The sequence below is a fragment of the Tachysurus vachellii genome, chromosome 2 (assembly GCF_030014155.1).
Source record: "Tachysurus vachellii isolate PV-2020 chromosome 2, HZAU_Pvac_v1, whole genome shotgun sequence".
In the NCBI taxonomy this organism is placed as follows: Eukaryota; Metazoa; Chordata; class Actinopteri; order Siluriformes; family Bagridae; genus Tachysurus; species Tachysurus vachellii.
In genome coordinates, this window is record NC_083461.1 from 36345705 (window position 1) to 36361152 (window position 15448).

The following is a 15448-nucleotide window of genomic DNA, read 5'->3' on the forward strand; positions in this document are numbered from 1 at the left end:
CTTTGTTAGCAGTGCATATGATCCCTTTTTAGATTCTATGTGTTTTTTTATGTTATCCTTCAATATTGTGAAGTATGCCTACAAACATATACAAGAGTATATAAACTGTATGAAACAGTTTTATGAGTGTTATATCAAGCCGATATGTTACAATAAATTAATTGCATTACAATATATTACAAATTACAATACATATTAGAAATAAAATTGCATTACAAATTAGTTCTTTTAAAAAAATCTTTAGCCACCCATTGACTTTTTTTCACTTTTTGCACAGCGGCCGGTTAGCTCAGTTGGTTAGAGCGTGGTGCTAATAACGCCAAGGTCGCGGGTTCGATCCCCGTACGGGCCAAAAAAGTTTTCAGTTGCATTACGGTGTCTGTATGTAAATTATTTCTCCTGACAAAAAGAAACAAATAGACAAGATTGTATTTTGTCACTAGCTGTGCTCCAAATTATTTGTTAACAGGCGTTAATTGTGTTACTTCATGTGCACGTCTCTGTCAAGTGAGATTTCTACTTCTAGAGTAAAAACTTTTTAGCTATCGTTCGCAGTCAGACGATTTCTTCCTAGTAAAATTATTAAGTTACAGCCCTGTACTGTCAGCTCCGATTGTCTATCCACAGTGATAATTCTGCCCATGGGTAAGGCTAAAACAACAACATCAAAAACAAATATAGCTGCAAGCAGCGATGACGGGCCTTCGCACGTTTGTTCATCGCTATACGGTGCCTTCCAGAAAACAATGCACGGTGGGCAAGTGCATCAAGTGGGTAAATATCAGTGGACTATTTTATGTTGTTACTGACCCATTTGGGGACTGTAGGTAAATGAAACCCCACATTTTAGACAAACGGGGGCGCTAGTGAGCCACTTAAGAGACACACCTTTGTCTGACCTTTTTGTCCACACTTAACAGCCGACAAATGTGATGTATGTGTCAAATTTCAAGTTAATCTAAGCACGCCAAAAGACTTAAATATGCCTGAAAAAGAAAGTAAAGTTTGACACGTTACCATGAGAACAGTGTTTGAGATATCAAAAATCCGTTCGCAATTTCGCATCTGCAATATCTCTGCACCATGTTGGCCAAGTCTGGTCTCAATTGCATGAATCCCCTAGGAGGAGTATTTAAAAGTTTACTGCATGAAGCTGACAAAAAATCCACCTTTGTGACTGACACACTTCCTGGGGCCTGTTGGTGGCGCTATACCTGGGACTCACAATAAGCACATAGATGCGATCGGAATCCTTGGCCGAACATACACACCGCGTGTCATCACAATAAGACATTTTTTGCTTTAGATATTAGACACTTTCTGTTTCTCTGAATTCGCCATAATTTTGTCGCCTCGCCATGGCAGCACCGTTCGAGATATCGAAACTCACTTCGCAATTTAGCAAGTGCAATGTCTCGGCATCATGTTCACCACTTTTGGTGTCAATCGCATGAATCCTCTAGGAGGAGTATTTAAAAGTTCATTGCATGCAACTGTGAAAAAATCCACCTTTGTGACTGACACACTTCCTGGGGCCTGTTGGTGGCGCTATACCCGGGACTCACAATAAGCACATCGATGCGATCGGAATCCTTGGCCGAACATACACACCGCGTGTCATCACAATAAGACATTTTTTGCTTTAGATATTAGACACTTTCTGTTTCTCTGAATTCGCCATAACTTTGTCGCCTCGCCATGGCAGCACCGTTCGAGATATCAAAAATCCCTTCGCAATTTAGCAAGTGCAATGTCTTGGCATCATGTTCACCACTTTTGGTGTCAATCGCATGAATTCCCTAGGAGGAGTATTTAAAAGTTCACCACATGCAACTGTTGTGACTGACACACTTCCTGGCGCCTGTTGGTGGCGCTATGTCCGAGATTCACAATAAGCACATCGATGCGATCGGAATCCTTGGCCGAACATACACACCGCGTGTCATCCCAATAAGACATTTTTTGCTTTAGATATTAGACACTTCCTGTTTCTCTGAATTCGCCATAACTTTGTCGCCTCGCCATGGCAGCACCGTTCGAGATATCAAAAATCCCTTCGCAATTTAGCAAGTGCAATGTCTTGGCATCATGTTCACAACGTTTGATGTCAATCGCATGAATTCCCTAGGAGGAGTATTTAAAAGTTCACCGCATGCACTTATAAAACAATCCAAAATGGCCGACTTCCTGTTGGGCGGAGCTCATAGTTTAGAGCGCGAAAGTTGTTCGGGTCGATGAGATCTATATGCGTACCAACTCTCGTACATGTGCGTACATAATTGCCCGATCTGTGCACCAATGTTTGTTTTTGCATTACAGGGGGCGCTACAGAGCCCCCCTGCCACGCCCGTATTCCAACCTTTGTCCAATCCTAGTGTCGCGCGACTCTGACGTGTGTGCCAAATTTCAAGAGTTTTCGAGCATGTTAAGGGACCCCAATTGGCCAATGTGTGGGAAAAAAAAAAAAAAAAAAAAAAAAAAAAATAAAAAATAATATTCCCGAGGAAAAACAATAGGGCTTCGCACCATTCGGTGCTCAGGCCCTAACAATACACTCCAAACGTTTCATTGGCCTAAAGGTACCACAGCTCCCCAGCATACATGTCGATATTGGCCGGCTACTGAAGTAACTATGTGAAACTCCATTTATAAATTATGATGTAAAATTTTAATTGGAATAAGACCTGGTAATTTATTGGGATTTTATAAAATCCCTTAAACTGCTTTTGTTAGTATGCTTCTTTTGCCCTGAACCCTGACCAGTTTCCCAGTCAACCATCACCACTATGCTTCATGTGTGCATGAGATTTCATTGAAATATTGTTCCACATGTTTGCTGAGTATCCAGCATGTCTTTTTCCAAAATCCATATAGGATTTCATATGACTTGTCACTCTTCCATTAAGCCCTGCTTTGTGGGGCATCTGGTCCTCTCAAGCTGCTTGAGAGTCACCTTTAGATGCTTATTTTCATCCTTGACTAATGGATGGTCCACCTTACCCTGATTTTGGTGGATGGCCTTGTCTGGAAGGCAAAGTTGGTGTTTCCTATTATTTCAGTTGATAATCATTGATTTACACCCACAGGTTGTCCAAAACAAATCCCTAAGTGGGTGTGGCTGGATTTACAAAACCTGATGTTGAGAATTTGATGAAACAACACTACGTTGGTCATCGGTGTGTGCGATAATGAACCGTATTAGTGATGTCTTCATGATCTATGCCAGCCAAACATCCCTAAATAGCAACGGTGGAGATAAAGAGCCTTATGTTCAGACCATTGAAGGATGAATAAGCTGAAGACACCATTAAAAATGTGGCTAAATCCAAACAACAAAAGCACAACGTTAAATAAAGCTTTCCATAAAGAAATGATGAAAACGCTACTCATGAATTGCTTCATCTATTTACACTTACATAGTACTGTCACTTTTTTATTAATTCATTATCCTTTGTTAGCAGTGCATTAAATAATCAGACGTAAATTGTAACTTTTATTAGCTTAAAGTTAAAGCACATCTGTGGAGAAGTTTACAAAATATACCTTTGATTAAAAATGCACAATTCTAATGTTATCACCAAGGGTTCATGGAACATGAGGAAAAGTAAGGCATATGATCCCTTTGTTAGATTCTATGAAATGAATCTTAAAATGTTTTTTAGATTCTATGAAATGAATAAAATGAAATGCTATTGAGTTATATCTAGCAGATATGTTACTATAAATCCATTGCATTACATATTTCAATGTCCTTATCCTGTGTGGTATTAGAAGCAATTAAAAAATTAAATTGTTGCTTAACGCGTGGTGCTAATAACGCTAAGGTCGCAGGTTCGATCCCCATACGGGCCATCAATAGTTTTCGGCTGCAATATGGTGTCTACATGTAAATTATTTCTCATGACAAAAAGAAACAAATGGCTCCCACTTAAGAACATTAAGAAGGAATATTAACATGTCCATGGATATAAATATGTCCACACGAATTTATGCTCCTCTCTACCTATGTCATCGTAGTGCATTAAAAATCGAGAAAAATTGCTAAATGTGTTTGTTAAGGTTTCCACCACAACATTTCAAAACTATGCCCCTATTGGTCAGTTAGTTCAGTTGGTTAGATTGTGGTGTTAATTACCAAAGCAAACAGTTTAATTTAGTGGCAGGAAATTTAAAGCCAAATGCCTAAAACTGTCACCTAGTTTATTTTATTTATATCAGCTCTAAAAACTCAACACTTTAATATTAAATGTCTACAGTAAAATCATTGAGTCAGCACAGTACATACAGTATTATGTTAATGTTGACACTCTGAGACTGGAACAAATGCTTTTGCCGTCCCCTTTCATTGGCTTTTCTAAATTGATACTTGGCACAATTTTTCACTGAGAAATTTCACAGGTCAGAATTTCAAACCTTGAGATGAGACACATTCATTTGTTGTTACTCATGAATTCAGTGTAGAATAAAGCAAATGATTTGCTTTTTATTTTCTGTGTGTTTAACCCGTTGTTTTAAATATCACAAAGTAATTATTGATTCTCCTTACCCTGAACCTTTGTCTAGGTAAAGTTCTTAATCATGAATTTACATCTACAGAGTGTACAAAACCAAAGCCTGAATGAAACTATTCCCAGTTTGGTCGATGTCCGCAGGCCTTGGCCGTCTTCTAATTTAGATCAAGATGTGGAGAATATGGGGAAAATATATAGCTTGAAGTTTGGATGAGTGGGAATGTGAGACTGAAAATAGCTCCTTCTGTGTTGGAACTAATCCACATCTACTCTGATCTCATTAACTACAATATCAAATCTGGGTGTGGTTGGATTTAGAAAACCTGATGTTGAGAATTTGATGAAACAACACTAGTTCGGTCATCAGTGTCCCGATAATGAAGTGTATTAGTGATGTCTTTATGATCTATGCCAGCCAAACATCCCTAAACAGCAATGGTGGAGACAAAAAGCCTATGTGGCTGCCAGATGTATATCTTCACTATTATTAGCTTAAAGTTAAAGAACATCTGTGGAGATGTTTACAAGATATACCTTTGATTAAAAATGCACAATTCTAATGACATGCATGCAGTATTCTTATTATTTTTTCTGCTTTACTGCTGAACATTTTTGGCGAAAACAAATGTTCTTTTTAATGTCTCAAAACACCAGGGGTTCATGGCACATGAGGAAAAGTAAGGCATATAATACCTTATTTAGATTCTATGTGTTTTTTTTTATGTTATCCTTCAATATTGTGAAGTATGCCTACAAACATATACAAGAGTATATAAACTGTATGAAACATTTAGTTTCCTAGACATGACAGAAGCCACATTTAATGTAAAATGAAATGTTATTGAGTGTGTGTGTGCCCTGTGATGGGTTGGCACTCCGTCCAGGGTGTATCCTGCCTTGATGCCCGATGACGCCTGAGATAGGCACAGGCTCCCCGTGACCCGAAGTAGTTCGGATAAGCGGTAGAAAATGAGTGAGAGTGAGAGAGAAATGTTATTGAGTTATATCAAGCCGATATGTTACAATAAATTCACTGCATTACAAATTAATTATTTAAAAAAAAAATCTTTAGCCACCCATTGACTTTTTTTCACTTTTCAAACAGTGGCCGGTTAGCTCAGTTGGTTAGAGCGTGGTGCTAATAACGCCAAGGTCGCGGGTTCGATCCCCGTACGGGCCAAAAACGTTTTCAGCTGCATTACGGTGTCTATATGTAAATTATTTCACCTGACAAAAAGAAACAAATAGACAAGATTGTATTTTGTCACTAGCTGTGCTCCAAATTAATTGTTAACAGGCGATAATTGTGTTACTTCATGTGCACGTCTCTGTCAAGTGAGGTTTCTACTTCTAGAGTAAAATCTTTTTAGCTATCGTTCGCAGTCAGACGATTTCTTCCTAGTAAATTTATTAAGTTACAGCCCTGTACTGTCAGCTCCGATTGTCTATCCGCAGTGATAATTCTGCCCATGGGTAAGGCTAAAACAACAACAACAAAAACAACAATACACTCCAAACGTTTCATTGGCCTAAAGGTACCACAGCTCCCCAGCATACATGTCGATATTGGCCGGCTACTGAAGTAACTATGTGAAACTCCATTTATAAATTATGACGTAAAATCTTAATTGGAGTAAGATCTGGTAATTTATTGGGATTTTATAAAACACTTAAACTGCTTTTGTTAGTATGCTTCTTTTGCCCTGAACCCTGACCAGTTTCCCGATCAACCATCACCACTATGCTTCATGTGTGCATGAGATTTCATTCAAATATTGTTCCACATGTTTGCTGAGTATCCAGCATGTCTTTTTCCAAAATCCAAATAGGATTTCATATGACTTGTCACTCTTCCATCAGGCCCTGCTTTGTGGAGCATCCAGTCCTCTCAAGCTGCTTGAGAGTCACCTTTAGATGCTCATTTTCATCCTTGACTAATGTCCACCTTAAGTGGTCCACCATACACTGATTTTGGTGGATGGCCTTGTCTGGAAGGCAAAGTTGGTGTTTCATATTATATCTGTTGATAATCACTGATTTACACCCACAGGTTGTCCAAAACAAAACCCTGAGTAATACTATTCCCAGACTTTTTTTCCATTCTGCTGTCTGTTTGAGTTTGTTGTCTGACAACTATGGGGCCTTCCACAGACATGTGTCTATAAATTGAGTCTTGGATATGTACCATAATGAAACTATGGTTGTATACGTTTAAATGAAAACCATTCTCACAACCTTATTTTTTTCCATTGGTAATTATTTACTGGCCATCTCAATATACATTTGGTGGTAATACAGACATTAAATTAACATTAATTTCTATCATTTATAAAATCTCAGTTTAACACTTTAATACACTTTAACAGTTTAACACTTTCTCAGTTTAACACTTTAAATTTACAGTAAAATCATTAAGTCAGTCCCCTTTACTTGGCTTTTCTAAATTGATACTTGGCACAATTTCTCATGGAGAAATGATTTGCTATATATATACTTATATACCCTACTTTTTAGCTCATGGCATGCCGGCCGGTTAGCTCAGTTGGTTAGAGCGTGGTGCTAATAACGCCAAGGTCGCGGGTTCGATCCCCGTACGGGCCAACTTAACTTTTCTACTATTGCGTGTGAATTCATACAAAAAATCATACGTAAAACAGCCATCAACAAGTGCACTAATTTCCCCGCCCCTTTCCCCAGAGTCTTTTCTACCATCTGAGTTAAATTCTTTCCACTAGTGGAAAAAAAATGAATGAATATTTGTGACTATTTTAAGTATCATTGTCATGACTATGGTTTTGCCCATTTTTTAATGAGAGTATTGTAAGAAAGAAATGGTAACAAAAGACCCATGACAACACAGAGCAACTCTGGCATGCAGCCGCCCAGGACAGCCCTGGAAGTAAGAGGTGTTGACATTTTAACCCTCGTTTATTCAGACACTAAGCTAATCATTGGTTCCTGTAGGGGAGGGAATAGACATTTTTTTAATTGTATTAGAAAGAAAGAAAGAAAGAAAGAAAGAAAGAAAGAAAGAAAGAAAGAAAGAAAGAAAGAAAGAAAATGGATTCTGGCGTCCACAGGCCAGCCACAATGCGATGAAGAAATGTTATAATATAAATGAGGTTCTTGTACTGTCAATTTTGTCAACACTCCTAGTTCAGACTCCCAGATCAGATCAAAATCACGCTTTACAACTGTATTGGTGTAAATCACCAGATTTTATTGTGGCTATTGTTATGAAAGGTTTTCCATAGCTTTACAAAGAAGTCCAGAAATATTCAGACCACCTTGAACTTCAATGTATAAAATATAGTTGAGGCTGTTTACAGTTGCTTTGTCCCCACAATTCATTCCTACAGTACTTTTCAGGAAGGAATTTTGGACCACAAAATATATGCCTATATTTCAGGCATTGTTAAATAAATTTGGGTGGTTGTAGTTACCACAATGAGCTATTTTGATCAGTATATTTTTGCTCCAATGATTATCACTTATCTGATAAATCTTCTTTTTTGAATTAGAATATATTGCCAGTTTTTCCTAATTTGTGTCTTCCCGTCTGACCCGAACACAAAACTGTCATTCTCACTACTTTCTACTTGCGAATAACAGAGAATATGTAATCTATGCGCACTTCAGATGGAATAACACTAAGAACACTCATGGTGGATTGTTTGAGGCTTTAAGAAACATGTGTCCACTTAGAGCCATTTACCAGCCATGACTTTGTGGTCAGAAAAGACAGAGACAAACAAGCGGTGACATGCTATTACGACCAACCGACAGAGAGAGAGAGAAAAAACACTACTATGTTAAAAGCATAGAGGATGTGGTGTGGTGTAGTGTGATCTTTGTCTCCAAAAGACCTGCCTCTTCACAGAAACATAGAATCATATAGACAACATTTCAGCTGGCTTTTCCTTCAAAGCTTATCACAAATCCAATTGATAAAATCCCAAAATAATAGTCAAAGGGGTTGTACTAAACTAGACTAGAAATTACACAAGGTAAGATAATGGTAAGACTTCGCATGAACAATCCAAAGATTGTAAATGTAGCAAATAAAGAAAACAGATAATTTTAGAGCCCCCTGCTGGCGGGGAGGGGCACTGTCCTGGGTTGTTATTATTTATTTGTATCTTACTTATCTTGGAATCAATCAATTAAATTTAAGCTCAGATATTGATTGAAGAAACAACCAAAATAAACAATTTAATATATTGTATGATTCAAAAGAAATTATGATGCCCTAATATATTGATATTTTCCAAAATTCAGTCTTCACAATGTTTTTGAAAATGTAGCATGATTAAAAAATACTCACAGCTTAAGTAAGTCCCAGTAGAAAAGAAAACTATCACTAAAAAGTAAGTAACTTTATCTAATTCATTTCTTGCAACGGCAGCATTAACACAGTAACAACAACAATAACAATAAAAATCATTAATCTCTAAATATAGTTAACCCCAGAATGTATAAGACTACTTATATTTCATTTAATGAGTGTATATTCTGTCTCTCTGACTCTGTGACTCACTGTCTGTCTTTTTGGCACCATTCTCGGTTGGGCTGAACGAGGGCAAGTGTAGACTACATTAATGCCCAGAACTATGCCATCTCAAAAAAGTGAACATATATGTGAACTGTAGCAAGCTTTCCGTTTCGTTGTTTGACCTTGACCACACCCCTTTTTATGATAATAAATATTAATAAAATATCTCATAAAGAACTAGATAAGTTTTTTAATTTATTGCAAATGGCATATCTTTCGGGTATCAGGTCAGAAAATAAATGCTGCTAAGTTAAACTGTACCCAGAATTCCTCCTACATCATACACCAGAGACATTCACATGGGCGCTTTTACTGTTACAAGGACACACAGACAAACAAGACCACGTTCCACATGAACACTTGTAATTGTTATACAATGGATTTAAAGACTCCTTAGAAACTGCGTGGTCAGGGTTGCCTTCAGTGATTCAGATTAGGCTACTAGTTTGTTTACATTTTGAATATAGTTGTACAATGAATAGGGGGCACGGTGGCTTAGTGGTTAGCACGTTCACCTCACACCTCCAGGGTTGGGGGTTCAATTCCCACCTCTGCCTTGTGTGTGTGGAGTTTGCATGTTCTCCCAGTGCCTCGGGGGTTTCCTCCGGGTACTCCGGTTTCCTCCCCCGGTCCAAAGACATGCATGGTAGGTTGATTGTCATCTCTGGAAAATTGTCCATAGTGTGTGAGTGTGTGAGTGAATGAGAGTGTGTGTGTGTGCCCTGCGATGGGTTGGCATGCCGTCCAGGGTGTATCCTGCCTTGATGCCCGATGACGCCTGAGATAGGCACAGGCTCCCCGTGACCCGAGGTAGTTCGGATATGCGGTAGAAGATGAATGAATGAATGAATGAATGAATGAATGCACAATGAATAGCAATTCAATGAAGTTGAGGAAGCTACTGTACATGCTGAAAATTCTTACACACCTAAAATCATCTACTAATCCCTTTATCAATGCCTCCAATATAATTTCATGTATTCAATGGTCTAATAAGTCTAGTTCATTTCATATGTCAGTATTGTTCATTGTGAGGTAACTTCTTTGCTGGTGTGTGTGAGTGCTTTTCTTCCATTTTAAATAAAGTGAAACCACTTTGGCTAAATCTCTTAGGATTTCCTATGGCACTTTACCCTCTGTCTTTCCTTACACAAACAGGACCAATCTAATACAGTGCTTTTTCCAGCTGAAACTCAGTTATTTGGCGTCTGTTCAGTGGCATCTGACATCTTCACACAGGAAACTATTGATTATCTTTTCCCAACAATAATAAATGCCTCTGGGTTTGTGTGTATACACTTTTAAGAAGTGGAAGAGTGGGTGTGCACTTGTGTGAATGAATTTCACAGACATAAATTATGCATTTTCTAAATCGATTACAAATTGGATCTTTATGGTTCATAGCGCCGCAAAAAATATTCTGAGTGGTCTCAAAGCAACTGGTCTTTAATCTGTGCTTTTCTAATGGAGGGTTATGGGGTAGATGCTACTTGATAACTTATGAAGCTGAGGCAAGGGGAGAGAAGGAGGAGAGAGGAGGCACAAGACGCAGGACGGGACAATAACGACGCACAGTCATCTGAAGCTGGAGCGAACCTAATTTTGCCATCCATCTGTTTTAGTCCTTCTTTTCCCCCTTCGTTTTCCTCATTTCTCTGAGATGTCATCATTGTTAAAAGAGGAGATGCAGCGGGTTTTGTTCAGACCAAAAAAACAGAAACTGTTGGAGTTTATAGAGATTGAGGAGAAAAGAAGTGGACGGCATTTTCTCTGCGTGTCCGGTAAGACACCCGAATTTGCATCTGCACTGTATATCTGAATAATATTGGATATGTCTTGACATTTTAGAATCATAACACAATGAAGAAACTATTTGAGTTATTTCAGTAGATCTCTCATTTCAGTAAAATATCTGGAGTCTACTTTTATGGTCAAATATCTGGAGGCAAATAATATCTTTATGGCAAATACAAGAATTAATGCTGCATGAGTGTTTGTTTTGTACTTACAGTAATGATGAAAAACAATTAAAATGTCAATGTCAGCCTAGTTCTTATAATGTATGCTGGTATTTAATATTTGGGTAATTAAACCTTTTTAAATCTCTTTTCTGTTGCATATTTACAGAACATAATATTTGTAGTTTTTTTTACATGAAAGGGTTCACCGCCGAGGAGACTATAGAACCTCACAGATTTTTAAGATTTATCTGTTTTTTGTTTGGTTGTTTTTTCTGAATCCAATATATAATGAATGTGCTGCTTACATACAATAAAAACCCAAATCTTCTGATTTAGTCCTGATTTAGTTCTAACATATTTAAATAGATATATTGCAGACAAATCATTCCCAGCCTTGCTTATTAGCCTATATGTAATTTCAATTTTATTTGTATTGTGGTGTGTAGTGTCTAAGAGCAAACAAGTCCAGATCTCAGTGGTGCAGTGTGAGAAAGCCAAGAAATCCAGTAAGAAATCAAGGCGCGTTGGACTGGAAGATCAATATGTGAGGACGGAGGTATGGGATCTGGAAGAACTGAGGATCCTGGATGGGAGAGACCCTGACACAGTAAGGCAAACTTTTCCTAGTCTCAGTGTCTCAAATCCAATTTCAGGCATATGAGGCTGTACATGTCTTAGCGGTCTATGCTAGACTTAAAGAACTCAAACACAAAACAAAAAAAATCTAACATTGCTCAAACAACCCAAACACCAACAAAAAATATCAAACACCCCACAAACGCCATTCAAACAAGTCAAACAGTTTAATCACCACACAAACTATTCAAACGCCAACACACAAACAACTCACTCACCACTTTATAAACCCAAACACTGCTCAAACAACTGAAGCACCAAACAAACAGCTCCAACACCATATATTGTATACAACTCAAATGCCACTCAATCAACTCAAAATCCACAAAAATAGTCCAGTCACCATACAAAAAACCCAACTCCTCATGCCCAATTTAAGCCAATTGAAAAAAAAAAACTCAACAAAACAAACAAACACGCCCAGAACCTACTTAAACAATTCAAACAATTCTGTCAACTCAACCACTAGTCCAATAACTCAAACATCTCTTAAATAAAGTTCACTCATTGACACAAACTGATCATCAGAAATTCATCACAATTTTTAACTGTGTTAGTTTTGGTGGTTCTCTGACTCTACCATGTCTCATGTCTCTGACATGTTGGTGGTCAGCCTTGTCTAAGGAAAGGTGCGGTTATGCCATGTTCTTAGTGCTACGTAAGTAATTAACGGTAATTATTAATAAATAATTAATGGTGCTCTGCAGAAGATTTTAAGGGAGCTTTTTAAAACTAAAACCTGATTGATGTTCTTACAGTACATTGTCCTGGACTTGTTTTGATTGATTGCTTCTTGCTTTTCTTGTCCAGGAATATTCTCTGGGATCTTAAAGGAACAGGTGTATTTTGATTGTGAATCCTTTAATTGCACGTAGTTGGACTCCATCCAGCTAATTATAATAGTGATTTCTGATTGTACATATAGAGACTTTTCCTGGTAATTCAATATAACGGTATATTTGACAGTTATTACCATTAGAATGAATTACTATTAATTAAAATATAAAATAGTAATAGCATAGGTTATGATTTAAAGGTTTTTATTGTAGTAAAACTTTTAAGTATATGCCTGTTCATCCGTGTCGTGTTAGAGCAGAGACAAAAGATGTGTGTAGGTTCAAACTCTTTTGTTAGAAAATAAAATGTATCCTATACAAGACAGCCTACAAACATGTTAGTTTTTAATTTTTAGATTAAAATATCTGTGATGTGTTAAGAATTTGGCCCTAAATTCTAGGCTGTACTGTAGCTTTGTTTTCTATTTCTCTAAGAAAAGTTCTCACTCACTTTTTCCCAATGTCCAATGTCATATTAATGAGAAATCCAGTATAGAATTATTGAAGAAAGCAAGCACTTGAATGACTCCAAGTCTGAGTCTTATGCTGAGTTACAAATGGAATAAAGTGCCACTGCACCACTCACACATAATAAGATTTATCCCACTGTCACCAGTATTGGTTGGCAGCCAAATGGCATTGTGGGTAATGTAGAAAACTGCTACAACAAATTAAAACAACATTCATTATTATTCATGGGGTTCAGGGTGGATTTTGATTATTACCAATGATACCAACGATATTGATTAAATGCTGTATTATTGCAGTGTCCAATGTCATGTATTAAAACATAAATACAATTCCTTAAATAAGTGCAGATTGTTACCGTCCTTGAGTTTCACTATGCAAATTTTTGTGTCCTTACAGGACGATCCCTGTTTCCTGATGCACTTCGACACGGTGCGTCCTGTGAAAGCAGTGAACTGCGCTGCGAAGTATTGCCTGGCTCGCTGTCTGGTTGCACTTAGTGACTCACACCAGCACAGCGAGCTACATCTACAGAACTTTGACTGGACATACATTAAGCCGACGTCTATATACTCCAACAGAGGTGACTGCATGGTCCTAATGAGGATCTGCTTCTATGCCTTTAACCTGGTGTGTCTCTCCTTGTGTCCTGTGCCTTAGGAACGATTTGAGACACTGGACAGACTTTCTGAACTGCTGTTGAACTATGTTATCTTTTACACATCTTCCAAATCAAGTAAAGTTCTCCCATTGTAAAGACAGGGGTTGGCACCAAATATGGATTACGATTTATTTGATTTTCTTTACATTTACTTGAATGTGTATTAAATAAAATATAATACATAATAAATATGTCCTTGAAGTCTTTCTCTATTTTTATACTTATTTTTATTTACAGCCAATAGCTATTTTGTTAACTGGCTCCTTATGTTCACTGGGATTTTCAGAAAGCCTAGGTTCAGAAAATGTCATTTACGTTCAATGGGTTTTCCCAGACATCTGGGATAAGCATTACATCTAATGTTGATCCGAGTGGAGTGAATCATGCAGTTTGTAATTCATCAGACTGAAAGCCTTGAGGGTGAAGAAAAAAAGTGCTGATATTATAAGCCTTAAGGATTCGTCTCCGAAAACAATCTTTTGAAATCGCTAGTACTTCATTAATATGTAAAAACTATTTTTAAATATTGTTAATGTGTGTTTTCTGGAAAACAAAGGCAAGAGCAACACAGGTTTGTTCTTGAATACGTATATGAACCCTCAACTTTTTTAAGTCTCTCTTAAGCCTCCACTTTGGCTTCCTCAATGTTAGATTTCTGACAAAAAAAAAAAGCTTACAATTTATACAACTGAGGGCTAAGGGCCTTGCTCAGGGGCCCAGCTTGGTGGACCTGGGATTTGAACGCATAAACTTCTAATCAGTAGTCCAATACCTTAACCACTAGGCTACCACATCCCTAAGATGAAGAAAGTTTATATTAGATTAGATTAGATTCAACTTTATTGTCATTACACATGTAAAAGTACAAGGTAACGAAATGCAGATTAGGTCTAACCAGAGTGCAATAGTAGCGAGTGCAGGATATAGTATTTACAAGAGTTAAATAAATCAAATAAAGTGGTAATATGGAAGAAATTTACAGATGTGTGTGTACTATGAACATAATATACAGATTCACAGAAGGATATGTGCTGTAACAAAATATATGGCTATTACTATAAACAGTAATTTACAGATGTGTATGTACTATGAATATAATGTACAGATTAATATATATGTGCTATGAACATAATATACAGGTGGCTATTACTATAAACTAAAATTTACAGAAGGTATGTGCTATAAACAAAATATATTGTTATTACTATAAACAGAAATATATATTTTGATAGCATTTTGATGACAAATTTAGCAACGCTTTAAAACTTAACATCTGGACTCCCAAATACAATCATTTCAATATAGCTCATAAGGCAGAGATAGAATTAGAAAGATTTCGTTATTCATAATACTTCCAGTGTATCATTGTTGAGAAATTCATATAAAAAAAAGCAAACATTCCCAGATTGCTAAAGTCCATGAAAGGATATGGTGCAAATCCCAATTTAACTTATTAGTAGTAGTATTCAGAGGAGAACGAGATAGAGGAGGATGAAGACACGTCAGTGGTGAGTTTGTGTGGACCGATTTTGGAAGTGGGTTCAGGATTGGGACATTAAATATTGACCTGCACTAATTTTTTTGACCTGGTAAACTAACTTTTAATCCATCAAGTGGAAACTCCACTTACACAAAGACCTGTTTATAAATATAAAAACACAAGGATTAGCTGAAATTAATCAGTTATTGATCTAACCTTGCCTCGTGCTCTATGTTCCTGGGAATGGCTCCAGATCCACCACAACCCTTGACTAGAATAAGTGCTTCCTGAAGATGAATGAATGAATTAATTAATTAATGGAATTGATGAAATACTAAAATCT

General features: G+C 37.2%; 1 protein-coding gene and 3 non-coding genes across 4 annotated transcripts; all 4 read left to right on the forward strand.

Annotated features, from left to right (window-relative positions):
- The first annotated feature begins 278 nt into the window (after positions 1 to 278).
- trnai-aau (transfer RNA isoleucine (anticodon AAU)) lies at positions 279 to 352 on the forward strand. Its single transcript has one exon. It is a non-coding gene; the product is annotated as a tRNA-Ile (tRNA).
- Positions 353 to 5617: 5265 nt separating this feature from the next.
- On the forward strand, positions 5618 to 5691 carry trnai-aau (transfer RNA isoleucine (anticodon AAU)). The gene has a single exon. It is a non-coding gene; the product is annotated as a tRNA-Ile (tRNA).
- Positions 5692 to 7038: 1347 nt separating this feature from the next.
- On the forward strand, positions 7039 to 7112 carry trnai-aau (transfer RNA isoleucine (anticodon AAU)). The gene has a single exon. It is a non-coding gene; the product is annotated as a tRNA-Ile (tRNA).
- A 3611-nt stretch (positions 7113 to 10723) lies between these two features.
- exoc1l (exocyst complex component 1 like) lies at positions 10724 to 13624 on the forward strand. Its single transcript, XM_060892192.1, has 3 exons — positions 10724 to 10844; positions 11471 to 11631; positions 13364 to 13624. The coding sequence occupies exons 1-3, from the start codon at positions 10724 to 10726 to the stop codon at positions 13622 to 13624; spliced, it is 543 nt and encodes a 180-aa protein (XP_060748175.1).
- Positions 13625 to 15448: the final 1824 nt, after the last annotated feature.

Excerpts from the sequence above, each read along its gene's own strand:
- exoc1l (XM_060892192.1), top strand. The coding sequence starts at position 10,724 with ATGTCATCATTGTTAAAAGAGGAGATGCAGCGGGTTTTGTTCAGACCA. Across the intron at positions 10,845-11,470 it reads GCATTTTCTCTGCGTGTCCG|TGTCTAAGAGCAAACAAGTC; the intron begins GTAAGACACCCG and ends TGTGGTGTGTAG. Across the intron at positions 11,632-13,363 it reads ATGGGAGAGACCCTGACACA|GACGATCCCTGTTTCCTGAT; the intron begins GTAAGGCAAACT and ends GTGTCCTTACAG.